The 13,260-nt window shown below is 44.8% G+C and overlaps 1 protein-coding gene and 1 pseudogene across 2 annotated transcripts; one reads left to right on the forward strand and one right to left on the reverse strand.

The window, feature by feature from the left end:
- Positions 1-449: 449 nt before the first annotated feature.
- LOC118995912 (ribose-phosphate pyrophosphokinase 2-like) lies at positions 450-1,533 on the reverse strand (annotated as a pseudogene).
- Positions 1,534-5,667: 4,134 nt separating this feature from the next.
- ATP6V1G1 (ATPase H+ transporting V1 subunit G1) lies at positions 5,668-12,891 on the forward strand. 2 transcript variants are annotated; one of them, XR_005068400.1, is made up of 4 exons: positions 5,668-5,860; positions 9,316-9,416; positions 12,052-12,708; positions 12,748-12,891. XR_005068400.1 is itself a non-coding variant. In XM_037059133.1 (3 exons), exons 1-3 carry the CDS (start codon positions 5,779-5,781, stop codon positions 12,223-12,225), a joined length of 357 nt encoding a protein of 118 aa, XP_036915028.1. In that variant the 5' UTR covers positions 5,668-5,778; the 3' UTR covers positions 12,226-12,891. The 2 variants fall into 2 exon arrangements, 1 of the variants encoding a protein (XP_036915028.1); XM_037059133.1 differs by having other exon boundaries at positions 12,052-12,891.
- Positions 12,892-13,260: the final 369 nt, after the last annotated feature.

The following is a 13,260-nucleotide window of genomic DNA, read 5'->3' on the forward strand; positions in this document are numbered from 1 at the left end:
AATTTTCTATGGTTTCCTTCAAAGGCCTTGTCCTACACAGGGTTTTACTCAAATGTCCACAGGCATTATCATTATATATGTACATAGAAGTCTTTATCCTAAAGACACTTCTGGCAACCCTGAAATATATAAATTATAAACTTCCACAATGAAATTATATACTTGTAAGTTATGGCCCCAAAATACTGGCAGGGCAAAGGAAAAAGTCACCTATCAGAAGCCTTTGAGATGACAAAACTGATTTATGACAGTTCACAGTTCGATTAACCGCCACCCTCCCTCTAAACTGGAAATAAATGGTCTTGAGCAGCAGAAGGGGAATGACAGATCTTGGAGCATACAAAGGTCTGATGCTTGGTGTTCTTATCGCTGAGTCCGAAAGCTGAAAAATCAGATAAAAACACACCAGTCAGAAGCCAGCAGGCACGTTCCACACTCCCATCCTGGATTTAGAGTGGGTTGTGGCTGAACAGGTAAGACACGGATTCACCGCTGTCAGTCTGGTGGATCACCTTGGCCAAGATCATTGAAACGCCAGTAACCTGGGTCTTGGAGCAGTGAATCCTTTTGTCCTCTTGTGGAATTGTGTTTGTGACAACAAAAGCCTCAAAGGAGGCACTATTTATTCTGGAAATAGTTGGCCCAGAGAAGATGCCATGGGTAAGGATAGCATGAACTTTGGTGGCTCCAGATGAGAGCAGCTAGTCTGCAGTGTGGCAGATTGTACCACACGTGTGGGCCATGCCATCCACAAGTGTGGGCCATGTCATTCACGAGGATGGCCAGGTGGTCCTTCATGGTGGTCAGGTGGTCCTTCATGCTGTCCACCAGGAGATCCTTCATGGTGGTCCTTCCTGGTGCCAGGGGGTCCTTCATGGTGGTGGTCCTCCATGGTGGTCCTTCATGATGCCCACCAGGACCATCGGATCCACTTTACTTGCCATCTTCCTTCCTTTGTGAATCAAGGCAAACTCCACCTTCAGTCTGTCCACAATTGACATGGCTCCACCCACACTGGGGGAAATGATTGCTACAGTTCTTCCAATCCATGATGTTCTACCAAATCCACTGCAGGACCATGGGCTCCGCTTACAAATTACCCATGGTTATGTCAAAGAATCTGTGGATCTGAGAGGCATGCAGCTCCATGGTGATGATGTGATCTGCCCCAGCAACTGAGAGCATACTGGCCACAAGTTGTGCAGAAACTGGAGCACGACTCTTGTGCTTTTTATCTCAGCAGGTGTATGGAAAACACAGGATGGATCCCTCACTGCGGTCACCCTGGATGATGATGCAATCTTGCGGGCACTGATCACAGTGAGCAGCTCCATCAGTTTGTTGCTGATCTGTCCGCGGCCACTATGGGTGATACAGACATCATCCCCTTTCATGCTTTCCCAACCCCATGCTGGTATCCTGGTTGTTGAACTTCTCGGTGACCCCCTTGCCCACCTCCAGGCAAAGCTGATCAGCCACATGCTGGGACAGGTCCTGGTTCGAGCTGCCACTTAAGAGCTTGATGTTGGTCATCTTGAGACTTGATGGGTGCGCGGCCCAGATGGAAGCAGCAGTGGCCCCAAGGCTGCAGCCCTGTAGGGACAGGAACGTGTGGCTGCTCCCAGTGTTTTTGATGCTAGTTTTGATGAAGAGTGGAAAGTCATGGGAAAATGCAATAGGACAAAGGGGCCATGAGCTAAGTGGAGTAAACGTGGAGGAAACTTAGTAAGGTCGTTTGTTCAGGTTCATCTTGGAGTTTCTTGGTCTTGGAGGTAAGTATATTCCTTTCCTCTGGGGATAGGGAGGGCACATCTCACATAAGAGCCTAATGACCGGCTTCAGGTGGAGGTCATAGCATTTTCACTGTATGAAGTAGTGTAAGTAATCTAGAGATGATCAGTGGATGTACATAAGTTATATGCAAATACTATGCCATTTAATATAAGGGACATGAGTATCCTCAGATTTCGGTATCCGTTGGGAAAGGGAGGTTCTGGAACCAATTCCCAACAGATACTGACAGGAGATCACGTATGTACGAATTAATTTAATCCTCACAATAACCCTTTTATACTAATTCCATTCTTAACAAGAAGAGCCTGAGGCTCATACAGACTCATAGAGTACTTTTCTCAAGGTCACCCAGCAAGTAAATGATAGGTTGTCCAATTTCCTTAGCCAAGGCACTGAGAATCACTGTTGACCTGAGGCCTTGAAGATAGCTATTGCTCCTTCTTGAATTAGGCTTCTTTTTGCACAGCCATACCTTAGATTGGGCACATTCTTTTCTTAGCCTTGCTAATCCTTTTCCACAGCAGGGGAATAAGGCCTGGGACCCACTCTGTACCCTTCTGGTGACTTTGAATATCTTTGCTCTGGCCAGCTGGCTGAAGACTTCAAGCCTTCCCTTGGAGGCCTACTCTTCACCCTCACTTCCTACTTGTTGTGGGACATCTCCCCAGTGTACCCGAGCTCTGACAACAAACACCCACTCTGACTATCACAAAATCCAAACCAGTCTGGAAATTTCCGAGAACAAGTTGCCTAATGTTTCTTTCTCTACACAATAAACTTTTGAAATGCTGTGAGGAAAAAACAATCTGGAATTTGAAGATATTTGGAAGCTTTGAGGGAGCTGGCTGGGAGTGGAACCCTGATGTGAAGGCTTTTGTTAAGTGGAGGACCAGATTTGTAAATCAAACAATTACCCCCTAGCCAGACAAAAACAACAGTTTCCATTTCCTGGCACTTAGCACAGACTAGAAGCTGTGCAAGGGATTCACATCCATTCTCATTCTCTCTCTCTCTCTTGCTCTCTCTCTCTCTTGCTCTCTCTCTCTCTCGTTCTCACTCTCTCTTTGTAACAGCTTTATGGTGACATAATTCACATACTTGCACCATTCGCCCCTTTAAAGTGTACACTTTGGTACTTTAGGTAGAGTCTTAAGGCTGTGCAACCATCATCATGAATTCTGGTACATTCCCCCAATCCCCAGAAGAAACCCCATACCAGTGAGCAGTCACTCCCCATTTCCTCTCCCTGCAGCTCCTGGTTAACCAATAATCTACCTTGGATCTCTAAAGATTTGCCGATTCTACACGTCATACAAATGGAACTGTATAATATGCAGTATTTTGTGTCTGGCTTTCTTTACTTAGCATTATGTTACCAAGGTCCCTCCATATTGCAGCATGTGTCAGTAGCCTCTTCCTTTTTACAACCCCCAAACATTCCATTGCACGGATATGCCGCACTTTACTCATCCATGTGTCAGCTGATGGGCATTCAAGGTGTTTCCTCTTCTTGGCTACCATTATCTCTCTATTTTCCTTCTGTGTACTACAGTATTAGTGCTATTTCTTTTTTTGTGTTTTTTTTATTATTTTCAATTACAGTTTGTTCTCAATATTATTTTATATTAGTTCCAGGGTTATAGCATAGTGATCATACTTATGACAATGTTATTGACTATGTTCTCTATGCCGTAATTTACATCCCTGTGACTATTTTGTAATTGCCAACCCGTACTTCTTTTAATCCTTTCACCCCTTTCACCCAGTCCCCCAAAACCCCCTCCCCTCCGGCTCCACCTATGCCTCCATCTTGGCGGAAGTCTCTGTCCCAATTCTTTTTGTTTGTGTATTCTGTTCTTCAAAGTCCACATGTAAGTGAAATGATATACCATTATCTCTTTTAATCCTCATCCCACCCATAGAAGTGTATATTACTCTCCATTGATTGATTTTGTAAATTATGTTTTCTTAGAGCACCAGAGACAATAAATCGTCCCAAGAAATCATTGACCGGGCTTAAAAATCCCAGGGACTTTGTTTCTTTAATGACCTTTTCTCCTTTCCTTCCTTTTTTGATTCAAACTGGCCTCCTCCAGCACCCTGACTCATCCGCCTCTTTCTCCCTTGCACATCTACTCCCTTAACCATGAAGCCCTCAAGACAATGAGGTTCTGATCAGTATCAAATAATCTTAAGAACAAAACCTGAGTCCATTAACCACAGAGACGGTGCTTCGGTAAAGCTGGAGATAATATCTAGGCCTAAGTTGTGTTTCACCAGAAAAGTGGCAATGAACTGCTGCCATGGCTGACATCAGGACCAGATGCACTGATCAACTACTTCCTACCCTAGCAGCGACCAATCAGTAGAGACCACAACACTCAGTTACCATGATTAATGTTTCTTCCCCTGTATTACCCATCCCCTGGAATCCATCAAGGAGCCAGGTCTTTGAGCAGTAGCTTACCTGTGACTCCAAGCAAGGGGCACTTCCTAAAAACAAGCCCTCATTTCCTTTGCTGCAAACTCCTGTCTCTTTGGGCTTTGATGCACACGGACAAATGGACCTCTTTAGTCCCTTAACTATAGGAGTTGTCATTTTAGCCTCCTTTTCAACCCCATCCTCAACCTCAATCAGATGGAAATATTCTGAGCCGTAAATCCAGCTCCCCCTCAAGGGCGGAGATATTTCCATGAAGAAAAGTTCTGGCATTATCTTATGTTCTCAGTCGTTGGAAGACTCTAAGAGCTCATCTGGTCCTTTCCACGGCCCACAAGATTCTAGCAGGAGAGCCGGGTGGGTCAGATGTTTCACTCTCCAGCCCCGGCTAGATGCCACTATTCTGAGGGTTAATAGGGATCAACTTTGGGCAAGTTACTTAACCTCTCTGAGCCTCAGTTTGGTCACTACTAAGATTAATAAGACTACTTCAAAGCTACTGTCAGGAGTAAGTTAAGTGCTTAGGCTAGTGCCTGTCATGTTGTAAATCAACCTTTGGCTTCCTTTGTCTCTCTTCCTGGTAGGGGATGGTGACGTGCCGGGTTGCCATCCCCCAATCCACGCATGCTGGTCCCTATCTCCCTAATCACCCGAGGTTTCCCCCTCACACCCCCACCGCCATCAGTCTATTCTTCCCTGGCTAACTTCTCAGTCCTCCGATTCCACTTTAAATTCCACTTCCTCGGGGAGGCCTTCGCAGACAGGACCACATCTCTCTCTCTTTAGTTCTTCTTAAAGCACCCTGCATTTTTCCTTTACTACTCATCATAATTTGTCGTTTTAATCTTTTTTTTTTTTGCCCATAAACTGCGCGCCCACTTTGTCTTGCTCCCTGCTGTATCCTCCGCACTTACCAAACAGTGCCCTAGGATCATAGCGAGCATTCACGAAATATACTTATGGACACGGTTCTGAACTCGGGTTCAGAAATGGAAAACGCCCTCCACCAAATTAGTCACATTAGTGGCTGACTTCAACCCGTCTCCCTCTCCATTACGAATCCAACTCCTCCCAAAGCCTGGCAAGAATTTTCCCCATCTGTCCCCTAACATAGTTGAGTTCCGGAAAGGGAGGAGGACAAAGGAGTGTGCAGAGAAGGTGATTTGGTTTGGCCTCCTCCTCTCCAGACCTTAAGGCGAACATACTGGAAAATAAGGAATTACGGCAACAGTCACGTGGCAGGGCGGAGACCATCACAGAACCAGGTGAGGGAGGGACGGTACGGTTTAGGCAGAGACCGGAAGAAGTGAAGATAAATACTGCACAGGCGCAGTCGAGACGCTACCCAATTCCCCCCTCCTCCGCCCCGCCCCGTTTTGCCCAGTCACGGGATACCAAGGACAGTCAGCTGACCAGGCGCTGCGGGGATCACGTGGCGACTAGTACAGAGCGCAGGCGCAGATCTTGGGCGGTTGGGCCTTCGGACTTGTGGGGCCATCGGGGGCATTTAGGTCGCGCACCAAGGCTTTCGAGGCGCGGCCGCCATGGCGAGTCAGTCGCAGGGCATCCAGCAGCTGCTGCAGGCCGAGAAGCGGGCCGCGGAGAAGGTGTCGGAGGCTCGCAAGCGTGAGTTTTGGGGCGCGGCTCGAGGCCGGGAACGCGGCCAGGCCGCGGGAGGTGGTAGGTGGGTGAGGCCCGCAGCACTGCGGGGTGGAGGGGTGGTTGCAATCGCGGAAGCTGCGGGTCTCGAAGCTCTCTGGATCTGAGGCTCTCGAAGGCTTCTAGGCCGACTGCAAGCTGTGATGTGGGATAATAGATCGGGCATGGGCAACAATGGGTGGGCGTCTTTCCTGGGAGGCGAATAAAATGGGTTATCCAAATGGAATTCATGGTCTCTCCCCCTCCCACTTGCTCTTTTGGGTCCTCTCTCTCAGTTGGGGGAGCCTCCATCTGTGTGGTTGCTCAGCCTAGAAACAGAGTCCTCTTTGCCACGTCGTTCGCCACTTGTAGTCAGCCAGCAAGGCTTCTATATCTGTTCATGTCTACCCCGTTTATACCGCCAGCATCTTAGTCCAGGTCATCAAGTTCTCTAAGGCTCCCATTGCAGGCTAATTCGTTGAGACCCTAAATGTTTGTTTTTTTTTTTTTAATGTGGCTAATAGGTGCCAGGCGCGTTGCCTGATGTGTCTGTGGTCTCTATCATCATGGTAGCTAGAATCCCAGTGAAGGAAGCAGATACGGGATAGGCAAGTTGCAGATGAGGTGAGAGCTAGAATTGAGAAATTCGAGGTTGCTAAATAATTTAACAGGTAGATCTAATCTAGATTGATGAGTGGAGGAAGTTTCCTTTCCAAGTTCATTCTCACTGTGGGTAATCATCCATCTGAAATTTAAACATGACTTTCCCACCATCTTTACAGCCAACAAACGTTTAGTGCCTGCGGAATAAAGTCCACATTCCTTAGTAGGGTCGCGGAGGCACGTTTGGATCGGTCTCTTGCTCTCTTCCTGGATGTCACAGGTCCTCACTTCCAGATTGTGGAATCACTCTGATTTCTCAAAGGCACCTTCATTGATTTCCCTGCAGGCCTGTGCATAGCTGTTTGCTCTGATTCCAAGAGGTTTTCCCCACTTCCCTCTGTTTATTCTGTTACCCCTAATCTTCCTTCAAATCTCAGAATTGAGGCAGAAAATCTTCCAAGAATTCTCCCTGGACTTGACCTTCTCTCCTCAGACTAGGCTAGGTGTCCTTCTCAGCCGCTCGTTTCTGTCATTACAGTGCAATAGCTCGTGTCACTCGACTAAACTTCTGGAGATCAGGGACTGTGTCTAATTTGTGTGTTCAGTTTCCCGTCTGGTGGGATAGATATTTCTATACCCGTTTTACAGAGGGAGACATAAGGCTCGGAGAGAAATGATTTGATCATATCAGCTAGGGTCTGCAGGCCTCCTTCGTTGTGCAAGGATAAAGTACTAAGAAATACTTGTCTTAGTAATTCCTTGGTGTTTCTCTCAATCTAAGCCTTACACTCTTACACCCAAGTACGTGGCTCTTGTACTTTTAATTAGGGGTTGTGCGACACTCTACATTTCATAGGCAATGCTTTCTCTGAGGAACCTGCAGGTGGGAACAAACCTTTTAGTCTTGCTGTAGTGACTGGAAAGTTCTGTGTTCTTCATAGACTCTCTCTGATCATGCCCTTGATGCAGTGTTTCCAGAATGACTTCTGACACTTAATCCTGTGGTGGCTCATCAGTAACAAGTTTTATCTGTTGGAAAGCATGTGAGAATATTTGGGGGAAGTGGAGGAGTAATTCTGAGTGCCTCGGGGCAGTGGGTCATGTTTTACACCTTTCTTTAACCCTCAAACCTGGTGCAGGCACTTGTTTATCTCAATAGCTTCATCTTTACTGAATTAATTTTAAAGGAGTTTATGGCTAATACACATCTCAGAGTTTGCAGTAACTAGGGATAGAAGTACTACAATAACTAGGAATTGGGAAGAACTACAATTTGAAAAAAATTATTGCCTTTCTTGACCTGTAATTATAATTGACTCGCCTATTTAGGAATTGGGTAGGGGCAGTACATGATGTGGTAAAATGCATCGCCCCAAATTTTTCATGAAATCATTGGTTTGAGCCATACTTAACAAAAAATTATGTTACAGCGTATTTCATTGGAGTAAAACCTAACACTAGTTCCCATATGTAAGGCCCTTGAAAAACAAGATTGAAAGAAATATAATTTCTTGTTCAAATATTTTCAGAGAAGCTTATCAACTTGAATGCTGAAGATGTTTGCTAAGAGGCAGAGAATGTATTATCTCTTTAGAGATTAATTCAGAGAGCTGTGGGAGCTGGGAGCGATCAGGAGAGAGAGATTGTGAAATTAGATGGAGTTACTGCATAATGTTGGGGCCATAAATGTTATCTGTAGATCGTTGGCTTGGAAAAGATCTTTGGCTTTGAAATAAGGCTTTTAGTATATCTGATGAGGAGGAGAGCACAGGGAGCCCTGGGGTGCAGGCTGGTTTGGGCACGGACAGCCATAGGCCCTAAGTAGTACTGAACTGAACACACACTTGGAGAAATAGCGTTGGGTGCTTAGAGACAGATCTGTTGCTTGTTACGGACTTGCCTCATGGAGTGCTCATGTCCTGAGGTCATTAGGGTCCAAGATTCTTAATCAGGAGGCTGAAGGTTAAATTCAGTTTCATTCATCCACATAGGCTGAGTGGGATTTGTACAGTTGATACACAATGTTATACAATAAAGCTTAGTTTCAGATGCAGGGTGTTTTTTGCTCTGAATTAAAGAAATGCTCCGATTGATCACCTAGGGCCTTCTTTCTTCCTTCTGTTTGGGTATCTGAAAAGTTTGATGAATGGGCAGAGAATTATTTCTGTTGGTTGGTCGTGGGTTGTTTTTTTACAGGTTTCGATAGAACCTAGAGAATTTTTCCAGCTGTGTGTCAAAATAGTCTTCTCTAGAAACCAGCCCTCCTGTGTCTCCTCGCCTCTTAGGTGCTTGTATAGTCCATTCAGGACTCCTTCCCAGTACCACTTTTATTGCTTAGATCCTTGTGCACAGGTGTGGCTTTTGGTTTCCAATATTACATCATCTGTCGTTAGTTAGAGTTTAGGTTGATGTCCCGTGAGAGCATATTAGTCTCCTTGCTAAGCTTCTAAGCTGAGCTCCAGTTGTAATCAACATAATTAGGTGTTTACTTCTTGGGAAGAGGACGAGTTCCTTAGATGGCTAATGTTACCCATTTGATACTGGTTCTTACTAATTGAGATTGTAAGAATATTCTGACACATTCCAAAATTTCCATCATTTTTATAGTCTGTAGTTATGAGCGGCAGTCCTTTTTAACTAGTCACTCTCTAGTTAAATAAAGCTTTTAGAAGGCAGGAACCTATAATATTACTCAGCTTTGAATTCCCTCTCTCTGCTGTGTATGTCCCTTGGGACTGTATCTTAAAACTTTTCTTTTATGTTAGAATTTACCACCTTAGTCTCTGCTTCCTCTTCTTGTCTTTTAACCACTTCCTGATGTAGCTTTCTTTTGAAAACAGGAAAGAACCGGAGGCTGAAGCAGGCCAAAGAAGAGGCACAAGCCGAAATTGAGCAGTACCGCCTGCAGAGGGAGAAGGAGTTCAAGGCCAAGGAAGCCGCGGTGGGCCCCATTTTCATTACCGCTCTAGTTTCTTGAGGCTTCCCTCTTCTCCTCTTCCTCCAGGCTCTCGAAATACCCAGCATTGCTTGCTAATTCTTGTCCTGGTTGAATTTTAGAATTTTGGTGATTGTATGTTTTTTGGATACTCAGGCCAAATCTCTTTGGGTGATCAGTTTTTAACTAACATTGAGTCCTAGTCTTCAATTATTCAGTCATTTAGCAAACATCTCTTGAACAGTTAATATGTGCCAGATTCTGGGCCAGATGCTAAGGGGTGAGCTGTAAACAGGAATAGACATGGTCCTTGCCCACCTGGGGCGTAGTTTACAGGCTGGTGGTCAAGGAGACTCAGTGACGAAATGCAAGTCTGTGTAAACCTGCAGCTGTGAGAAGTGTGGTGGCAGAGACACAGCTCACGCGGGGCCCTACTTCAGATAACGACATAGGCCAGTAGCATAGGCTAGGCGACCATGCACGAGGTATGTACAGTAATAGAATAAACACATTGCTGGGAGTACAAAGGAAGCAGGGGGAGTTCTGGGAAGGGGCAAGGATGGAGCAGGGCTTCACGGAGAAAAGAACCTCTTACTGGGACCCTTGGGTATAAGTAACTGGAAAACAGTTCAAACTGGTTCAAACAAAATGGAATTAATTAAAACCCCAGATGAAAGGCTAACTTGATTTTGACCCAGAAGCTTAAATAATAATCTGGGGGTGCTGTTTTCACCTCTGCCTTTGGCTTTGTGGGCTTGGTTCTCAGCTTCTACATTGCAGCCTCTGCTAGTTCCAGGGGCACAGGCCTCCCTCGTAGCAGCAGGTAGTGAAAGTTTCAGTCATGTTTGCATTGGGCCGTGGCAGTGTTGTTAAAACTTAGAATGTTTCTCTGACTCTTAAACGGGGGCAGGTCGGTGCTGTGGGTTGCAGACTGCCCACAGGACCGTGCAGAAACACGCTGGTGGGGGCGGCCATCCTGTCCTGTTCTCACATCTCTGCTGCAGTTGCGCATCAGGGCAGTATCGATGGCATGTTATAACCACAGCTCTCAGTTTTTCTAGCAGTGGGTCATTGTAACTTCAGTTTTGAGTAGGGAGGCTTAGCATATAGTTTATGCTCACAGGATAGAGCTGGTGGGGTTCCCCCCCTTCTGAGTAGGGGCTATAGACTTTAAAAAAATACAACTTAGCAATGAGCTAACCATTACGAAATGCCTCAGGGTGTTCCTATAAAAGGAAAGTGATGGTATAGGGTAAAGAGCCCTAGGTTTGAATTGTAACACGTTCACCCTGACCTCTTTGAGCCTTGGTTTCCTCATCTCTGGAAAAGGGAGTGTTAGCCTCCCCTCGGTTATGGGGTATAGGTGACGTGTGGGAGAATGCTTTGTAAACCGCCCTGTAATACTCACAGGAAGGGATATGCTTGTTAATATAGGTGGTTAGGTGAGAACAGGTTAGGCAATATAAATGGACAGACACAAAAAAGTTATGTCTGCAAGAACCTGATAGGTCATGTTCTAATAACGTAGGTACAGCAGTTAATAAAAAGCTGGCCATGCCCCAGCTGGTCGTGGTTGGTTGGAGCGTCAACCCATACATCGAAAGGTCGCTGTTTCAATTCCTGGTCAGGACACAAGTCTAGGTTGTGGGCTCAGTCCCTTCTTTCTAAAATCAATGAGAGAATGGCCTCGGTGAGGATTAAAAAGAAAAAAAAAAAAGCCCAGTCACATTGTGAAGGCAGTAGAAGGTTACAGTTTAGCGATCAGTGTTCGTTAAATTGTGAATGGAGACTAAAGGGGTAAGACAGTAAAACATTTAAGCAATTAAATGGGGCAACAGTGAGAAGTTGGTCTCTCTCCCACTCAGACATGTAGTTCTCCTCTGAGACAGTCAGTGTGAATGGTGTCTTGTGTATTCTAGAATGTTTATATTTGAAAGAACAGATACTATGTATTCATAATACCAGTGAATTTACTGCTGAACTTCATAGCCAAAACATTAATCATTAGTGATGAAACTCTGTATATTCCTCCTAAATTGCATCCCTGTTACGCCTTTGTTAAACACAAAAATAATAAGCTTATTTTTTAAGAGCTTATTTTTAAAAAACACACAAGGAAACTCATACACAGACCACACTGATACCACTCTGTACCTTGCACTTTTCCCCTTAAAATGCATATTTTACAGTTCATTCTGTCTTACTGTACACGTTTACCTTATCCCTCTCAGTGGTTATGAGTGATCTGTATCGTAGCTGCACCATCGTCTGTTTAACTAGTCTTCAGTCCTTGGGCCTTCAGGTTTCTTCCAGTCGTTGGTTAAAGCTGTACATAGGACTCTAAATGTGAATGCGTCACTCTCTGGGATCATTTCCTCGCTGTGGAAGTGCTGTGTGGTTTACTTTTTGATGGTTTAAGGTTGGCCACCAAAAGACTGCATCACTTTGTGCCCTCGTTACCTTGGGGATTGCCAACTTCCCAGAGGCTCTTCAGTCATGAGGCTCCATTGCCTACTGCTGACTGTTTCTTCGGTGATGGGATTGGGTTTCACCAAAAGTACCAAACTTGCTTACCAGAGGTTCCTGGCTAACTAGAGTGTCATCCTGACGTTCCCTGTGTGTTATTACTCCCCGACTTCAGGCTCTGGGCTCCCATGGCAGTTGCAGCACTGAAGTGGAGAAGGAGACCCAGGAGAAGATGACCATCCTCCAGACCTACTTCCGGCAGAACAGGGATGAAGTCCTGGACAACCTGCTGACCCTTGTCTGTAACATCCAGCCAGAAATCCATGAAAACTACCGCATAAATGGATAGAAGAAGAAAGAGCACCTGTTCCATGGATGGGCATTTTAGATACCTCCATGGAGTAAGAAGCTTTTGCAAAGCTTGAGTTACATTCTTGTGGAAAGGCATTAAATTATTTCTCTATGTTGTATAGTAGGTCCTTTTACTTTTTGAGATCAGCAAATCTAGTTTCTTTGTACAAACTTAAAATTTATCCAAAGATTTCTTCTTTTTACTTCATATTTCTTAGAAATTTAATGGGTGTACCTTTTCTTCTATGCCTTTTAGCTCAAGCAACACACACATATATATGTGATAATACTAATATTTTTTTCTTAGATATAGTAAGAAACACTTTTTTTTTCTTTTTTTTTAAGAAAGAAAGGGATTAAAAATTTTTTTCCCTAAAGCTTTCTTGAAGGTCAGGGGCTTTATCTATGAAAAAGTAGTAAGTAGTTGTTTGTTATCTGTGTAAAGCAGCAACCAGCCTTAAAATAGGCCTTTGTGGCTAAGGTTAGAGCAGTGAATACTTAAAAGAGGCCTTTGACAAAGGTTAGAGCAGTGAGTGCTAGTTTAATTGTTGGAGCTGCTTTTAGTGTCTCAATCAAAACACTAGATGATAGAATTTAAGAACTATTACATGTTATTACTTGGTGTACTGATGATCATTTAAAAGTAAAGACTCTTTGTCATGCATTTTGTCCCCCTCTGGTTCATTTTTTTTGGTAGTGCAAGATGTACTTTGACTCAGATGTTATACACGATTTTCCTGAGGAAATTAGCACGTGTATTACACACACATTCCCGGACCCACTTAGAAAACATTCTTGGTCTGCATCTTGGCAGGAAGGAAAGAATCACTTGTGATTTCACCCAACAACTGTTTTGAAACACAGCAAGCAGCAGTTTGCCTTTTCTCCTGAACGCCCTGGACTGAGGCGGCCGTGGGCAGGGTATCAAGCGTGTCTTTCCTGGCTGGGTAAATGATACATGTAACACCCTAGCACTTGTGGGTCGAATGCCCTGTAACCCTCTCTTAGCCAAAAATCTTTGGCTGCAAAATAA

Source organism: Sturnira hondurensis, unplaced genomic scaffold, assembly GCF_014824575.4.
Source record: "Sturnira hondurensis isolate 20B ecotype Veracruz unplaced genomic scaffold, ASM1482457v3 Scaffold0010448, whole genome shotgun sequence".
Taxonomy (NCBI): domain Eukaryota; kingdom Metazoa; phylum Chordata; class Mammalia; order Chiroptera; family Phyllostomidae; genus Sturnira; species Sturnira hondurensis.

Excerpts from the sequence above, each read along its gene's own strand:
- ATP6V1G1 (XM_037059133.1), top strand. The coding sequence starts at position 5,779 with ATGGCGAGTCAGTCGCAGGGCATCCAGCAGCTGCTGCAGGCCGAGAAG. Across the intron at positions 5,861-9,315 it reads GGTGTCGGAGGCTCGCAAGC|GAAAGAACCGGAGGCTGAAG; the intron begins GTGAGTTTTGGG and ends TTTTGAAAACAG. Across the intron at positions 9,417-12,051 it reads TCAAGGCCAAGGAAGCCGCG|GCTCTGGGCTCCCATGGCAG; the intron begins GTGGGCCCCATT and ends CCCCGACTTCAG.